Source organism: Acomys minous, assembly GCF_964271855.1.
Source record: "Acomys minous genome assembly, chromosome: 11".
Classification (NCBI taxonomy): Eukaryota; Metazoa; Chordata; class Mammalia; order Rodentia; family Muridae; genus Acomys; species Acomys minous.
This window is the reverse complement of record NC_140492.1, coordinates 48,128,283-48,145,713: the sequence shown is the minus strand read 5'-3', so window position 1 is coordinate 48,145,713 and position 17,431 is coordinate 48,128,283. Positions and strand designations below refer to the sequence as shown.

The window sequence follows — 17,431 nt, the reverse complement described above, 5'->3', positions numbered from 1 at the left end:
CCTCCCTGGGACGCCGGACCCTGCGCGCATGCGCACCGCCGTCCCGCAGCCTGCTGACTCTAGACAGCCCCAAGCTGTTGGGTGTTCCCAGTGTTGTCCAACAAGGAGGAGGCAAAGTACTGTTGGTGTTGCGACAGGGTTTGTAAGAGGAGGCTGCTTGAGAGTTTTGGGCAGGCGTGGGATTGGGAGTCAGAAGTATGCAGTTGTTCCAGGCGGTGCTTGGCACCGGATGTGAAGGTTGGAGCTTGGTCTAAGGTGGTGTGAGAGGGACAAATGCAAAGAAGAGTCAGTCGGGCTCCTGAAGTTGGGTTCTCTTCGATAGTACGCTCCGTTAAAACCTTACGAGGAAGTAACGTTGAGATCTGTGTCCCTGTAACTTGCTAAGATCGATGGCAGGGACAGTGTTCTTGTTGCCCTCTAGTCGTTCTCATATTAGGGAAGGCAAATCCGGTAGAATTCCACCATCCCTCCCTAAAACCACTTCCTGTGGTCTTTAGGATAGGGCTCAAATTGCTGTGGCCCTCAGCTTGCTTTCTAGACTGTTCTCTAGCCTGTTGCCCTTCCGAGTTGATGCTCCTCAGACTGCACACAAATTCTGTAACTGTTCCATCCCCCTTGCATAGAACATTTCCTTATCGCTCCCCTTTTATTCATGCTTTATTTTCGGCCCTGACTTTGTGGAGGGAGTTAAGGAGAGGGGGCAGCTTTTCTTCATGTTAATCCGTTGTCTGTAGCTTCCTAGCATGCTATAGTCAGTCACACTTCGAGTGTCAGTTCCTTACTCTCCTCATTACTGTTTGTGTCGCTTTGAGGAATGTGATCACGTTCTCTAAGCTTTATTTAGCTCATTTGAGAAAAGAATTAACAGTTGTCACTGATCTCATCAACATTTAAATAGTAGATGTCAGGCTTGGGGTTCTAAGCAGCTTGCATATTTCTTTAATTAGTTTCATTTTAGAATTCGGTAGTTCTGTATTTTGCTTTTTTTTAAATTCAAGTTTTTTTTTTTGCAAGTGTGTATGGTGTGTGTGTGTGTGTGTGTGTGTGTGTGTGTGTGTGTGTAGGTGAGAGGTTGATAAAGGGTATCTTTGTTGGGTTTTCTCTATCTTATCTATTACAGTAGGGTCTCTCCCTTGAATCTAGAACTTGTTGATTTGGCTAATGTAGCTAGCCAGTTTTTCTGTCATTAAATTTTCTTAATATAAATTTTGGGGATATATAATTCATCTAGAGATTTACTGCTATTTTGTATCTCTGTGTAGCATATTGCATATGTACTGTGAGTGAGTGTTTAAAATATACTAGGCTTTATTTCTCAGAACAAGATTGTATAGCCTATACTTAAGAAAACAACAGTTTTGAGATATAATTCACGCACCACGAAATCCAACCATTAACTGCATTAAATATATTCACGGTTGTACAAACATCATCTAATTATAGAACATTTTCATCTCTTCTCTCCACCCCAGGAAAAAGGCAAACTGTACTCCTCTCTCCGCAGGCAACCTCTAGCTTACTTTGTTTCTGCTTATATGCCTAGTGTGGACTTAGATCAAATGGCATCATGTGCTATGTGGCTTTTGTGCTTAGCTTTCTCACAGTTAATATACTCACGCTTCATCCACAGTGTAGCATACGTCAGTCCCTCATACCTTATTGCCAAATAACATCCCACTGTAATATCACTTATATTTATTCAGTCATCAATCAGTGGGCATATTGAGATGTTTCCCCTTTTATCTATTAGCTATAATATTGTGGACCTTCACTTACAAGGTTTCCTAGGGACTAACATTTTTCCTGTGTATTTATATAGGAGAATTGCTGGGTCACATGGTAATGGTGTTTACATTTTGAGTAGCTTCCCATTGAGCTTATGTAAATTTACATTCCAGTCAACAAATACATGAATATTGCAGCTTTTCCATACTCTTATCAATACTTGTTTTTATTATTAAAGTCATCCTAGAGTGGTTTGGGCTGGCATTTCATTGTTTATCGTTTTTTTAAAAAAAGATTATCTTATTTTATGTGTATGAATGTTTTGCCTGCACGTATGTATGTGGACCATGGTGCCTGGTGCCTTTGGTGGTTAGAAGAGGGTGTCAAGTTCGCTGGGACTGGAGCTACAGATGGTTGTGAACCGCCATGTAGGTGGAGGGAATTCAACTCAGATTCTCAGGAAGACTAATAAGGATTCTTAACCACTGAGCTGTCTCACCAGCTCCTGTATTGACCATCTTTTTATGTGCTTACTGACCATCTGTAGTATCTTATTTGGAGATATCTACTCAAGACCTATGCCCGTTTTTAAATTTGGTTGTTTGAACAGCCCAGTTATGAGATTTCTTTATATATTCGAGATACAAGGTAAATGGTTTTCAAATATTTCTTGCCACTGCGTTAGTTCTCTTTTCATTTTTTTAAAAATTGTACCTTTGAGTACAGTGTTTAACATTTTTTATGAACTGTACTCTTCTTCCTGTGCTTTTGGCTTTCTACACCAGAAGCTGTTGTTTGACCTAAGGTTCACAGCTATTTATAGTCATATTTTCTTCCAAGAGTCCTAGTTTTAGCCCTAACATTTTAATATATGATTTAGTATTAAGCTAATTTTTATACCCTACGTGAGGTAGGAGGCTGGCTTTTTCATAGGAATATTGAAAGTGACACTCTGTGAATTGCATTGTTTGGATGCCCTTTTTAGAACCTGACTGTAATGCAGCGGTTCATTTAGACGTTTCCATGCTCAGTTCCTCTTAAATGCTACAAGTGAACTTCCCAGTTGGTCAGCTCTTTGCCTCTTAATTTTCTTATCTCCACTTCATAGAGCTCTCGGATTAAAGAAACTAATATGTGCAGAGAACTGAGAACAGTCTAGTGGATAGCGAGTGTCTCAACTGACGCTTCGTTACCCCGCTACAGCGGTACTGCCATCACCATCGTAGAACCTAACTGTTGGTGACAGATGGTGCTGAGGAGATTGTGGTCATACACAGAAGACTGAAACCATATCCCTTTCGCCCCGTTTTTAGAACTTCTATTCAGAATTGATCAGAGACCATCATGGAAGACATGAACCAGGGATACATGTCAAGATACAGGAACAGGCAAAGACGTTCTGTCTGAGACTGTTGACAGGTGTGGGCTGATGAAATGGCCCAGTGAGTTAGGGCTCTTGTTGTCAAACCTAGCACCTGAGTGAGTTTATCGCCGACACCCATACAGCGGAAGGAGGAAACCAACTCCTGCAACTTGTTCTCTGGCCCTCATACATGTACTGTGCATGTGCTCCTCCCTCATACATGTACTGTGCATGTAGTCCTTCATACATGTACTGTGCATGTGCTCCTTCATCATCCCTAGAGAGAAGTAAATCAGTGTAATCAAAGAATTTACAAATGGTGTTATATTCTATTAAGAAGCTGCACACCTGGAACTTGAAAGAGTGCAGAAACAGCTTCCAGTATGGGTAAAAGTCTATTTCCCTATTATATTTCAGTTATTTGACAGGGAATTGATATCTGTATATAGAACTTTAAAAAACTAAACACCAAAGGAAAACATTGATTAATTAGTGGGCAAATGAACTGAACAGACAGTTTTCAAAACAAGTACAAATGAGTGATAAATACATGAGAAAAGTGTTGAGGGGCTGGACAGGTGGCTCAGTCGTTAACGGTATGTACTCTTCTTCTAGAAGACTGAGTTGGCTGTTTCATGGCCACCATAACTCCAGCCCTGAAACCATCTTCTGGCCTCTGGGCACCCACCCACATACACACATCACACACACACACACACACACACATCGATGTTCAGCATCTTCAGCCATCAGTGAAACATAAATCAAAGCTACCCTGAGGTTCTGTCTCACCAGAATGGCTGTTGTCGTAAGAAAACCACAAATACTAGTGAAGTTATTGGGAGCTGAAGAGGAGCCCCTGCGTGTTGCTCTTGGGAATGTAATTAGTACAGCAGTGTGGAGGTTCTCCAAAACTGAAGCAACAGAAAGAACCACCTTATGATCCAGTTGCACTGCTCCTGGGTATATCCCCAGGAGTCTAAGGATACCACAGGCGTACCTGTGCATCTGTGCTTATTACGACACTGTTCTCGATAGGGAACTTGCCTGGCACATTTTACACCTGGGCATCAATTTGAGCTCAGCACCACAGGAAAAAATAAAGTAATCTGTCATTAACCATTCGTGACTTACTTCCTTTGCCGGGTTGCAAGCTGTGAAATTAGACAACATGTTTAAAGAGTAAAATGTAATAAGAGAGCCTATGCCTTTAATCTCAGCACTCGGGAGACAGAGGCAGGTGGATCACTGTGAGTTCAAGGCCAGTCTGGTTTACAAAGTGAGTCCAGAACAGCCACGGCTACACACACAAACCCTGTCTTGAAAAACAAAATAAAACAAAACAAAAAAGTAATAAGAGAAAGACAATATATAGAGAAATGAAAGTTGTTTTAGGGAAACACTGCAGAGTTCAGGCATCTTTATTACTATAAATTATTTCATTGAAAGTACTTAATGAAAGGGGGAGGGGTAGCTTAAGGGAAGAACACCTGCCTAGAGTGTGCAAGGCTCTGTGTTTAATCTCCATTGGGGAGAAAGAGATGGACAGACTGTGTGTGTGTGTGTGTGTGTGTGTGTGTGTGTGTGTGTGTGTGTGAGAGAGAGAGAGAGAGAGAGAAAGAAAGAGAGAGAGAGAGAGAGATGAGGATTAGCCTGAAAGCTCTGTAATTATTTGGTAGGTTGTGTGGATTATATACATTAGTGATTGACTGAGTCACCAACAATGTATTAATATCTTAAGGAAAGAAAGAAAAGCCACTTCCCCTTGGAATCATTTAACTAAACATGAGTACAAATGTGAACTCTGTACTTCATGGTCCCTGTGTCTTCTGAATCTGCTTGCCTGAAGGCTGTCTCATGAATCTGTCCCAGTGTCTTTGTCTGTGTATGCAATTATCTGTTTGTGTGTGTGTTATGTGCTTCTCCCTCCCTCCCTCCCTCCCTCCGTGTGTGTGTGTGTGTGTGTGTGTGTGTGTGTGTGTGTGTGTGTGTCACATGTGGGGAAAGAATGAGTGCATGTAAGATAAAAATCGTTTAAGTCACTTCAGGCTGTACTATTAACTTTGGCTGTGAGGCCCAGCAAAAGTTCTGGTCCCTTAGAATGCAAAGGAGATTTTCATAGTGCACTGCCACAGTAGGTACAGAGGCTCTAAAGTAGAAGTCATGCTTATTTCCTGTTTTTTCAGTCATGTGAATGGATTGTAAAAACCTTGGTTTTAAAGAACCATGGTCTGTGGGCCTTGTGCAAACTTTTCACAGTGTTTAGTCCTATGTGGAGATTGTAATTGCTCTGTTAATACAGGTAATTTGCAAAATCCCACCCCCTTCAGTGCTGCGTGAAGATACGCTAGAGTTATAGTTAGACTTTCAGGTTCTTTAAAGTATGCAGTCTGGCAGGGTTGTGTTAGCATGCTTAGAGCTGCACTTAGAACTGCAAGAGGTTTTACTATTTAAACTTTTTATTGTGGTTGCTGGTTTCATTCTACTATTAACCGTAAAATGAGAAAACCAAGCGTTTAAATAGCAGCCTATTTCTTTTGTCTTGATTCAGTTCTTCTGATATTTTGACAGTGATTTTGTTTGCTCTACATGTCCCCTTCCCCACAATGCATAATTATTGCTTCGCCTTTATTAAAGAAATGTTAATATTCCTAGATGTCATTGATCAGAGTGAATCGCTTTGGTCCCCGGGGAGGTGGAAGAAAAACTCTGAAAGTAAAGAAGAAAGCTCCAGTGAGGCAAGAGTGGGACGTAAGTCTCGGTGATGGTGCTCAGCGTGCAGCACAGTTGGGGGAGGGTGTCTAGGCACGGCTTTGGGCTTGGGGGGAAGACAGGATACTTGTACTCCCCTTTTAAGAGTGCACATATTAAGGGGAATAACTTGTAGCTCCTTCCAAGAATTACTTTGGGTGAGATGGGAGCCATGTCCTTACAAGAAGGGACTTCCACAGCTTGCCATAGTGACCACATTTTCTTTCCTAAAATACCTTACAGTCACCTCATGGAATCCTAGTATCTGAATGCCAAAGCTTCAGTTAAGTTTACTCATAACATATGCTATCCTGTTTCATTCCTTGTTTTAAAATAATACAGTGCTTTATTTCCTATATAGCACCTGAAAATAGTCCATTTTCTAGAAGATACTTAAAAGTAGTCTGTTTTAACATATTGACAATATTGGTTCCTTAAAAAAAAAGGATTTTTGGTCTTAGGATTTTGAATTAATTTTCAGCTATTAAAACCCAGTAATTGTTAATAATCCATAAAGAAACGTCAAAGCTCACTCTTTTTATTTTCTTTTTTCTTTTTCCTTATTAAAGAACACTGTGAGTGATCTAACAGTTCACCGGGCAACTCCTGAAGATCTGGTAAGTTCAGCGCTGGCAGTTGAGTTCTGGATTCTCTGTTTCCTGTGGTGCCTGCTTTCTAATCCTCAGACCAGAGGCCATTATCAGTCCTGGAGGCCTTTAGTTGTATTTAACCTGTTCATAGCTGAGAAGACCTAAAAGAATAACTAAGGAACTTCTGATTTTGCTAAGGCTTATCAGCCATTGTTAGAATTTCACTCAACAGTTTTGGTTTACAGTCTCATCACTTAACTAGAATTGACCTATAGATCTCTGTCTGTCTTTCCTGCCTAGAAATATAAGCTGGGGCTGGAGAGATGGCTCAGAGGTTAAGGGCACCGTTGCTCTTCCAAAGGTCCAGAGTTCAATTCCCAGCAACCACATGGTAGCTCACGACCACCTGTAATGAGATCTGGTGGGCAGGCACACATAGGGGCAGAATGCTGTATAAATAATACATATTATTAAAAAACATCTTAAGCATTTTATTATTACGGCTGCTGATGTTATTTTCAAGACAGGCGTGTAGCCCCAACTAGCCTGTCCATGCAGTGACTTAACTACTTTCCGGCTCTGTGGATCTGCCTAGCCTTCACTTCTCTTACAAACGGAATGCAGTATGAGGTCTGTTATTTGTAGGCTCTTTTTCTAGTGTATTTTACTTCATTTACTTCTAGTGTGTGTCTTTACTTTATTATTCCTTACTATTATGAAATAATGTGCTATTGAACAGGGATTCCAGATTTGATTTATGTTTGCCAGTTGTACATGATTGATTTCTGCTTCTTGTCTGTTGTGAGTAATACCATTGTGAACATTCATTTACAAGTCCCTGTGTGAACATATGCAGGGAGTGATGCATCTCTGGAATGCAGTGGCCGGGCCATGTGTCTTCATATTGGACTTACGGATAACTGCCAGACTGTTTTCCAAAGTGCTCACGTGACTTAAATCCCACCAGCACACGTGGAGCTTCCGGTTGATACTCGCCACTGTTGTCGCCTTTCAGCCTCTAACTCTCCTGTTGGGTGTAGAGTACTGTCTCATTGTGATTCTGACTTACATGCTCACAATTCCTCATTGCCAGTCTTTTTGGTAGTTTGCATGTTTGCATGATTAAAACTTCATTAGAGGACCCGGGTTTTGTTCATATTGACAATTCTGAGCACTAGTGTAGTCAGAGTGTCTACTTTGTCTACTTCTCAGCCACCTCAGTAGTCTCTTCCCTTCCAACTCTTTAGGAACTCTGGCACCTGTCTCTTCTGCCTCAGGAACTCTCCTCTCTGGATATCTACACATCTGTAGATATCCACACTTGACTTCTGCACGAAGCCACTTGAGAGTTATACAGCAGTGCACCATTGACTCGGAAGTAATGCAGTTACTGTGAAAGGGGTGTGTTTTGCCAAAGATGACTGGTGCATTTTGTACCCTTTACATTATGTGTGAGGTATCCCTGTTGCCCACTGATTGATATCTTAGCACTCGTTGTGTGAGTTTTAACCTGTGAACTGAAGGACACTAGGGGTTTTGGTGGTCTGTGCAAATGAAGTCGATGTTTATATTTTTGTGTGTCTTTAAGACAGACCCCCAAGTTCTAGATGCTTCTCTCATATCATTTTTGAAAACTTCAAAGACTGTCAAGGTTTCAGCTGTGGATGTACATGTGTGTACTACTCATGCGCACACATGTTGAGCCAGAAAGGAACGAGAAGTTGTGAAGTAGTGTAAGTGGATGTATATAGGAGCATGTATCCTCCTTCCTAACAGCTTTTCCTTCTGTGTAGGTACGCCGTCACGAGATACACAAGTCAAAGAATAGAGCACTGGTGCACTGGGAACTTCAAGAAAAAGCGTTGAAGAGAAAATGGAAGAAGCAGAAACCAGACAATTCAAGTCTTGAAAAAAGAAAATTATCTATCATGAAAGAGGTAGTGTGAAAGTTAATTGTCTTTAGAGTTCTTTTTCCCTTGGTTGGTTTCACTGGAGAGACTTAGTACTTACTACAGCCTGATAGAGTGAGCTATTTGGGGCCTCTGCAGAGAGCAGCCGGATGGGCGGAGTCTTGTTTGCTGCTTTAAATTTTCTTTCTACAACTCATTAGCTCTATAGCCTTAGATATATAACTTCTTGGCCTAGAATTTTCTTTTTCTCATTTTCTCTTTCTTCCTTTAAAAATTAGCTTACAAAGTAGATGCTTCCTCTGGCATTGTCATAATACGGTTGGGGATAGCTGTCCCTTACCCTTCTCCCTGTCCCACTGAGTCCGCCAGCTCTAGCGTTCCCCATTTCACTTCACAGCACAAGTATTCTTCCCACCTTTTTTCCAGGTTCATGGTCACATAGGAAACTTCTCTGGCCTCTGTGCACTTACTCACACCTAAATCACACACGTAACATTAGAAGGCAGGAGTCACAGATGAGAGAGCACATCAGTTCCTGTCGGTCTGGGTCTGGGTTGCCTAACTTAATATAGTATTTTTCAGTTCTATTCATTTTTCTAAAACTTTTGTCACATAATTTTCTTTAATATTAGCTTGACTTTTTATCTTTAACATTTTTGGCTGTGTTGTTATGAGATTTTCCTGGCATAATAGTTAAATTGTTATTTTTAATTTTAAGTGTATGATGTTTTGCCTTCATATATGTCTGCACCATGTGCATGCCTGGTGCCTGTATGTGCCAGAAGAAGATGTCAGGTCCCCTAAAACTGGAGTTACAGAGAGTTGTGAGCTGCCATGTGGAGGCTGGAAATTGAACCTGAGTCCTCTGTAAGAGCAGCCAGTACTATTTTTTAGCCACTTGAGCCATCTCTCCAGCCCGGCATAATACTTTTAAAGAGACCAACCATAGTCTTTGGCAAAGAATGAGTGCTCTGTATCTGTAAACTGCTGTAATTGTGTCTCAGTTCAGCAGCATAGTAGGACTAGCTGGCAGATTGAAATGAAATCAAATAATTGTGTGTGTCTGTTGATCTAGGTCTTAAGTCATGTATCTCTGGCTTAACCTGCCTGGGTGTTTGAAAAAGTGATCAGATACGTAGGGTGAGCAGTGTGTCAGGTAGGAGGAGCTGTGGCAGGGCAACCTTTTTATTTGAGGTGAAGTCACAGCAAAGGAATGTGCTGTGTCTGTGGCTCCTGTCCAGGCTAAGCTCACGGTGCGGGCTGTCTGCGTGACCTTTCATGGCGGCTTAAAGTCAAAGGCTGCCTGTTGAGAAATTTCCTAAGAGTTCTTAGAGGAATCTTATGTATCAGGAAGAACTGTATCTCCCAAATAAATGTTTACACAACTGAGAAAGGAGCAGTGGGTTCAGAGATTGCAACTTTTCATGTTACGCTCTTGAAGCCTTCACACACACGTGATGGCTTCTCCTTGAATGGCTTAAGCCACAGATCTGACCTAAAGTCCGTCTCTGGGAGGTGTTGGACTCAGGGCTTTGGTTGTTTTTCTCTAGTTGTAATTTTCTTTTCCTTTTATTTTTGAGGATTTATCTTTGTTTCTTGTGTGGGGGTGTTCGCCTGGTGCCAGTGGAGGCCAGAAGAGCGTGTGAGATCCCCTGGAGCTGCAGGGGTGCTGGGATTCCAGGGTGGTTCCTTGACAAGAGCCATAAGCACTGCTAACTTTTGATAACCACTGAGCCGTCTCTCCAGCCCTCCTGGCTTTTTATACAAGTAATAAATGTGGCAGAAGTCAGGGGAAGAGGAGCGTGTGCGAGGACAGCTACTTTTTCCACCTGTAGTTAGTGGTTCTGAGTCCTGACTGCACGTGAGAACTCATCATGGCTCAGATGCTCCTGTGGAGGGTGGCCAGTTTCCTCATTTTTGCGTGGTGTTCTGCAGTTCTGCAGGGCTTCAGAACTGCAGCTTTTGATGAGATTTAGATACAGCCTTCTAACAACACAGCTTACTTAGTAAGGCTGGTGCAGTGATCTTTGGCCACATGAACAGTCTGCTCTAAGAAGTGTGACAGAGGCCTAGCAGAAGAGGGCAAAACAGTGGCTTTACCTGAGACCTGATTGTAATTAGTACCCAGTGTCACCATGGTAGGTAGGACTATCCCTGTACTGTCTGCCTCTGCCAGTTTCTACTGTAGCCATAGCTATGTTGACCCATTATACGTCATATCCATTACAAGGTATATTTCTTAAGCTTTTAATTGCATGGGCTTGGAAGATATTTCACCAAAGGTAGAATTCGGTTCATAAGACAACATAATTTGTATTGTAACACTCCAAGCATTGCTGATGTATACAGGTTTTCAGCGTATACACACCCTTCTGATGCCCATGTAGGGAAAAGGAGGTGCTTAGAGTCATTGACATGCCAGTGTATCTTGGAAGTCAATACTTAGAAATAAATTTACCTTTAAAAAAATGTCTAGATTGGGTATAGATTTGCCATATCTATTACTGATTATTTGTGGAGACTTATGTTTTATATTAGAGTACAGTTTAAGCTTCTGGGAAGAAAAGAACTCAAAATACTGTAATTTAAACAAAACACAGATTTAGTTCTCTCATGGAAGAGCTTGGAGGTAGCTGGTAGACAATCCTGCAGTTCTTCAGCATGTGACTTCTATATCTGAGTACAGGATGGCTGTTAGAGCATCCTTCCGTTGTATGCGAGTCAACAGCAAGTGGAAATAGACAGTGTAGTGTCTGCTACTCCTTTTATGCCAGCATGTCTTGTTCCCCAGAGCATTATTGCTTGGTTGTTCCCATATTCAAAGAGGGGGTGAGAAATCTAGCCACATCCTTTACTAAGACTTAGGAGTTGGCCCGGGCGTGGTGGCACACACCTTTAATCCCAGCGCTTAGTACTTGGGAGGAAGAGACAGGTGGATCTTTGTGAGTTCGAGGCCAGCCTGGTCTACAAAGCAAGTTCCAGGACATCTAAGGCTGTTACACAGAGAAACCCTGTCTCAAAGGAAGTAGTGTGTGCTGCTCACAGATGGCTTCTTACCTGATCACTATAAATAATGCAGTGAGTAGTCTTGATTATGTTTTGGGGTACAGGCTTGTTTGTTGAATGAATTATTGAAAGAAGTACAAGTCAAGGGCTGGGGCCTTAGACTCAGTGTTAGAGCTCTTACCTGGGATGTTTAAAGGTTTAATCTCAAGAACTAGGGGTAAAAAAGAAAAGAAAAAGTAAGAATGCAAGAGCATGTGGACATTTTGTTCAGTTCCTGAGCTTTTCTGTGTTTATGGGATGCTGCTGTGGAAAGGACATTAGGCTAACCCGCAATGGGGTGTGGCGGGACCTTAGGCATATCCACCACACAGAGGCGCAGTGCAGTTGTCACTGTGCTAGAAAAACCACACAGCTTATTTCCTAGTGGCAATTTGAAGAGTTTACTACTTTCTGTCTTAAAGGCAATGCCATCTGTCAGAATAAAGTCATGGAGCCGTCAGAAGAAGAGAGAAGAATGATCTTATTAATAACCACACCGATGCCCAGTGTCAGTTATAATCAGATTTCAAGTGAAGCCCATGCTGTGCACCATTGTCACAGCAGGAAGCCAAGTTTTAAGTGGTTGGAGTTTGTTTGCTGTTTCCAGTGTGGCCCTGAACTCCGTGTTCTGCAGCATGTGCGCCCTTGGCCCTATGCAGTTCTAAAGTTTACTCTGTGGAAGAGCAAAGTCAGGACTTACCCATTAACTGACCCAGCTGATGGCGCTTGGCCACAGCAGAAAGGAAAACAACAGAACACGACTCTCTTTTCTCTCTGTATCTTCAAATAGTAATTGATGTCAGGTGATGCAACTTTCTGTGTCATAGAGAAATTCCAGTCGAAGGGTTTGTTATTAGATGCCTTATTTATTTGAATCTGGGTTAGAAATGAACTGTTGATTTTAAGATTTTTTGGCTCAAGAGTGCCATCTGGTGGTGGCAAATAGAATTGACTCATCTGTAACCTGTGGCTTCATTTCTTTGTATTTTAAAGTCCTTGATTAGAAAGTATTAAAAAAAAAAAAAAGAAGTTCAAAGTCATTTTAATCTATGTAGCAAGTTAAGGCCATCCTGTATACATGAGACCTGTCTTTAATAAAATGGTATTTTTATTCACACTTAAAAAAAAAAAAAAGAAAAGAAAAGGCATAACCAGAGGCACGACTATAATGGTGCTTTTGTGTAGCCATCTCTCCATGATAAAAACCCATGTTTATAAATACCTAAGCATAACATTGTTTGTTTAATCCTAAAACTATACCTTGTTTTTTAAGTCACAGGTCATGCCTGGCCTGTTAGTGGATTATCAGGCTGTCCATATCAAAGGTGCCCTTTGATGTTCATGGCTCAAAGGCTCTTTAATCTGTGTTTTTCAAACTTGTATATTTCATACTTGTTAGTAGGCTACAGCCATCACTTAAAACTAGAATGGAATAAAACTTAAATATAGTAGTTCTCATGTGGAAAGGCTGTGTAAGTCTTATTTTTAAAAAGTGTGTGTGTGTGTGTGTGTGTGTGTGTGTGTGTGTGTGTGTACACCCCAGCTCTCTATGTAATATGTATTTCTTTGAACCTACAAATTGCTGTAATAGCCTCACCTATTGTTATCTGAGGATATTGTTGTTGGGGAGTGGTTACCGCACAAGGTTAAGAACAAATTCAGTGACCACAACCAATAAAGGTTGATAATTAAGCTTTCAAAATGTCAGGATTGGTACCTTTCTTTAGTCTTTTTTTCTTAATGATGTTAAAAGTAATTTTTTTCTCTGAACAATATTTTTCTTAATATGTGTGTAGATTCTATCTGATCAGTTCCAGAGGCAGGATGTGCTGGAAAACGCCGGCCATCTGACGGCTGCAGCCAAAGGCCTGTTTGCCAATGCCCCTCGTAAGCGCACAGGTAAGCATTCAGGCCACACCTAACCTGTTTTCCTTTCTGAAACATAGCTCTGAAGTGATTAGAAGAATTCTGACTGTTTTTAGGAATCGAGTTCCTGCTATGTGTTCTAGCTGGCTAATATACGAGGATATTAGAGCTAAGAGCTGTAATTCGTTTGCTCTTTACTAGGAATACTAAGTATTACAAACTATTCAACTAAGGGAAATATCTACTAAAATGTGGTGCAAAGTACAGCATTTTGTAACTATAAAACGTGGCTTAGTTTTCAGCTTAAATCACCACATAATTAAAATATGTGCATTTCCATATAGTTTGAGTAAGCTTAGCTTAAAATCTAAAGCAACTTCCACTTCTTTAGTTATGTAGGATTACCCCTGCCCTCCACTCCCAGGGTCAGTGTAGCTAAGACTGGCCTCGAACTCCTAACCTTCCTGCCGCTTAGCTCCTAAGCACTGGCATTAAAGGCACGTACCACCATTCTTGGCTTCAGCATTATTAATCACAATGGCACATAACTTGTTTAATCTTTCAGAAACACATGATTTATTTTTAGTAGAAAGTTTGAATACTGGGTCAGCCATTTATTAGAGTAGCTCTGAGTTAGTTCCTTAATTTTTCCAGGGTTCAGTTTCCTGGTCTGTAACTAATAGAACCTGTCTCATGGAGTTTCGTGAAGGTCAGCGTGAGTGTAGATATATGGCTGGTACTTATCCACACACGTAGGCGGAGCTGCTGTCTGAGAGTTCTCTGAGGTGGAGGGAGCCTGCGCCTGTGCAGAACTTGCGAAGCCTCTTTAAGCAGATGAAATAAAATAATGACTTGTGTTCATTCCTTCTTCAGGGTTCCCGAATGTAACCATGGCTCCAGATTCCTGTCAGAGTCCCATTGTAGTAAATCAAGACCCTGTCACCCAGTCTACCCTTGACAAATCTGTCATAGAGCCTCAGGTAATGCATTGCACTCACTGAAATGAGTGAGGAAAGTGCCCAGGCTGAAATAGCGGTCACCGTGATACAGGCGACGTGGTGAAAGCTTAAATGTCAACCATTGTCCTGTCAACTGAAAAGAGACAGTGGAAAACGAAAATAACAAAGAAGTTGGGAACAACAAGCTAGAAAAGGAATAGAACATCCAAGAAGATACGATGTGAAGATGAAGGAAGAGTGAACAATTGTGTATATGATGTGTGTGGTGTTGTGAATGTGGGGCCAGCCTCAGCCACATAACATATTGTGTTAGCCTGGACTAACAAAACAAAAAGAGAAGAGACAAACAGGAGATAGTATCAAGGTGGACACAAAGTTTCATAAGGCGGCCCAGGCTTTCTTCCATGTCAGCACAGACAGCTGAGGTGGCCAAGCAGCCCCGGCGCTCTTAGAAGGACTGCTAGCAGAGGAAGAGTGGACAGGGTTTGGTGGTTGGCGCACCTATGAGGGGTTAGCCTGAGGAGGAGAGATTTCTGTTACGGCGAAGGGTAAGTGAGTGTATGACTGACTCGCGTGCTGCTGGTTTTATTGTTGAGGTAGGCTCTGAATGAAGTAGATGACGAAGAGGAAGACAGCACGGCTCACAGCCAGTCAGAAGACAGCGAGAGTGAGCTGCCTCCCTCCCCCGCCTCGCAGCCTAACAGGAACACAGAGAGGTATGTGTGTGCACACATACACAGGCTCTCGGCCTAATGTGTGAGCTCATTGCATTATTCCTTAGAAACAAACAAACAGAAAGAAAAAGACCAGATGAGTGTATAGTTTTATATAAATGTTTAAAATTGTTCTATAACATTTTAAAAGTTGTAGTAGGAGTGTGAAATTTTTTTTATTCTTTCTGAGACCAGGTATCTCTATGTAGACCTGGCTGTTCTGGAACATGCTATGTTGACCAAGCTGGCCTTGAACTCATGGAGATCTGCCTGCCTCTGCCTCCTGAGTGCTGGGATAAAGGTGTGCCCTACCAAACCCAACTTTCCTATAGCTTTTCTTAAATTTAAGGTATTCTTAATACTTTTCATCTATTTTTTTTTTAATAAAAACTACTATCAACTTTAACATCATAAAACAAAGCTTATTGATATTTTCTACTAGGACATAATGTCTCCCCTTTGTTAAAAAGTTTGCTTTTTGTTTTTCAGGAATGTCTTAACACTTTTCTTATGTAGTGTTTATGTATTTCTTGCTTAGTTTATCCTTAAATATGGTTTGTTTCTCCTCTAAATGGGATTTTCCCTTCCCATTACATATGTTGTTTCCCTGCGTTTGGGGAGTTGGGGACCTATGGGAGGGAGGTCGGCACTCATTCCTGAGCTAGTGCCCTGGGCACCCTCCCCGGGCCTTCCAGCTGCTCCTCACTCTGCTCTGCATCCTGTCTCAGTGGCCAGACTCATCACTAACTCTTAGTTGTTACTTCCAGCAGCAGTTCTCCAGTTTCTGGGTTTGGCATCCGTCATCTACAAAGGACAGTGTTTGTTTCCTGTTTCTTACACCTCCTCAGGTTTCTTCTTTTGTGTATTAATTATAGGGCTGTGTAAAATACTAGTGACATAGCTGGTGTCCCTGCTGTGTTTCTTACCTTACAAGAAATGCTTGTTTTGGTATTGGGGTGTGTGTGGGTTTGTGCACCAGGCCCGGCCCATCGTTTCTTTTGGCCATCCTCACGTAGGAGGGCATTGGTTAATAGTCTAGTTTCTTAGTGTTTCAAAGAGTTGGGGTTCTGGCTTATTGAGTTGAGCTTACAGTTTTAGTTCTCCTTCCTCAATTTTTCCTTTCAGTTTTTTCCTTCTTTGTGCTTTCTTTTGTTTTGCTTTTGTAGCTACTTGAGTTAGGATTGCAGTACTTTTTTTTCAGTTGACAAAAATAAGTGGCTTATTTAAGAAATGAAGTCATTTCTGCTGTTTTGCCCTTTTCACTAAAAGTTAAAGATAAAGCAAGACTTTGGAACCTCCCTGTGGCTTCTGGCTGAGCCACACTGCAGGCAGGTTATATCATCTTTCTATTTGTGGAACTTGGGGATGCTCTCTTTGGGAGCCAGTCTGTGGCCACCCTTCTGCGAGTGTTCCATGCGCACGCTCGGGAAGAGGCTTTGGTTCTATTGGAAGATATAACGCTCTGCTGTGTGCATCATAGCGCCCGCCTTGCTGACTGTGTCTTGTCCGTTCGGTCTCCTCCCTTCATCTTGCCATATTGTGTACTGAAAATGAAGTATTAAGGATTCCCTAGCGTGCTTCTTTTTTTCTTCATATTTCTTGTCTTAACATACTTAAAGTTTGAGACATCCTTTCTTGTAAAGGTGACTGCTGTGCTTATAAAACGTGTCTCTATATAAATGCTATATCTTTATTTTGATCAATGGCTTTGAGCATCATTATCTCCATTGTCATATTCAGTGGCTTTTGGTGCAATCTGTTTTGTTGAGATCGGGGATAAAATCTTGTTTCTGACTGTCTGCATTATCTTTGCTTTTTGTATGTAGTCTTTTATAGTTAGCTTTTGCACTGATTGCATATTACTTGTGTTCCTTGTATTCTGTGGAAAGTTGTAATTGGTGAAAGAAGCTACAACCAGTTCATACAGTTGGTGTGTTAGATGTCAGCTCTGCCATATTCATGCATGGACTGTACCTCATACTGTGGCAACTGTTGTTCCTTTCTGCCGTTGTTGGTTTGATCTCACTGTGAAACTCAGCTTCACACTGTCAGCCCTGGCCTTAGCCTCCTGCATGCTAGAATTAGAGGCTTGCACACTGTCTCATTTCCTCTAGAGTCATTGCTGTCATTAGGAAGATACTACCTTTGTGAGTGAGCCTTTTTGTAGGGCTAGTAGTCTTTGCTGTTAGATGTGAGCTTTCTTGTTTTTCCATTGCACTCTGACTATTCAAGCGAGTTGCTTGGTGTTCCTCTCCATATTGTAGTTTCATTCTTAATTTTGAATTGATGAAACCTAAAACATTTACACATTGTGCTTTCCTGTATATCATACTTTTAAATTTTTATCTTATCTTGTAGTTGAATCTTGGTGTGTGTGTGTGTGTGCCAGGATTTCACTGTGTTGCCTTGACTTTCATGGACTCGCTTTGTAGACCAGGCTGGCCTCGAACTCACAGAGATCTGCCTGCCTCTACCTCCCCGAGTGCTGGGATTATAGGTGTGTGCCACC

At 41.6% G+C, this 17,431-nt stretch overlaps 1 protein-coding gene across 4 annotated transcripts in view; it reads left to right on the top strand.

Annotated features, from left to right (window-relative positions):
* Positions 1-17,431, top strand: part of SPICE1 (spindle and centriole associated protein 1) — a 39,294-nt gene that overhangs the window by 249 nt on the left and 21,614 nt on the right. The window contains exons 1-7 of one of the 4 annotated variants that reach the window (XM_084801291.1): positions 43-138; positions 5,744-5,839; positions 6,409-6,456; positions 8,223-8,366; positions 13,181-13,283; positions 14,124-14,230; positions 14,810-14,925. In XM_084801291.1, coding sequence (XP_084657417.1) covers positions 5,744-5,839; positions 6,409-6,456; positions 8,223-8,366; positions 13,181-13,283; positions 14,124-14,230; positions 14,810-14,925 — 614 coding nt within the window. In that variant the 5' untranslated portion in view covers positions 43-138. Of the gene's footprint in view, positions 1-42; positions 143-5,743; positions 5,840-6,408; positions 6,457-8,222; positions 8,367-13,180; positions 13,284-14,123; positions 14,231-14,809; positions 14,926-17,431 lie in introns of those variants that run through there. The other 3 variants (XM_084801288.1, XM_084801289.1, XM_084801290.1) reach the window with 3 other exon arrangements.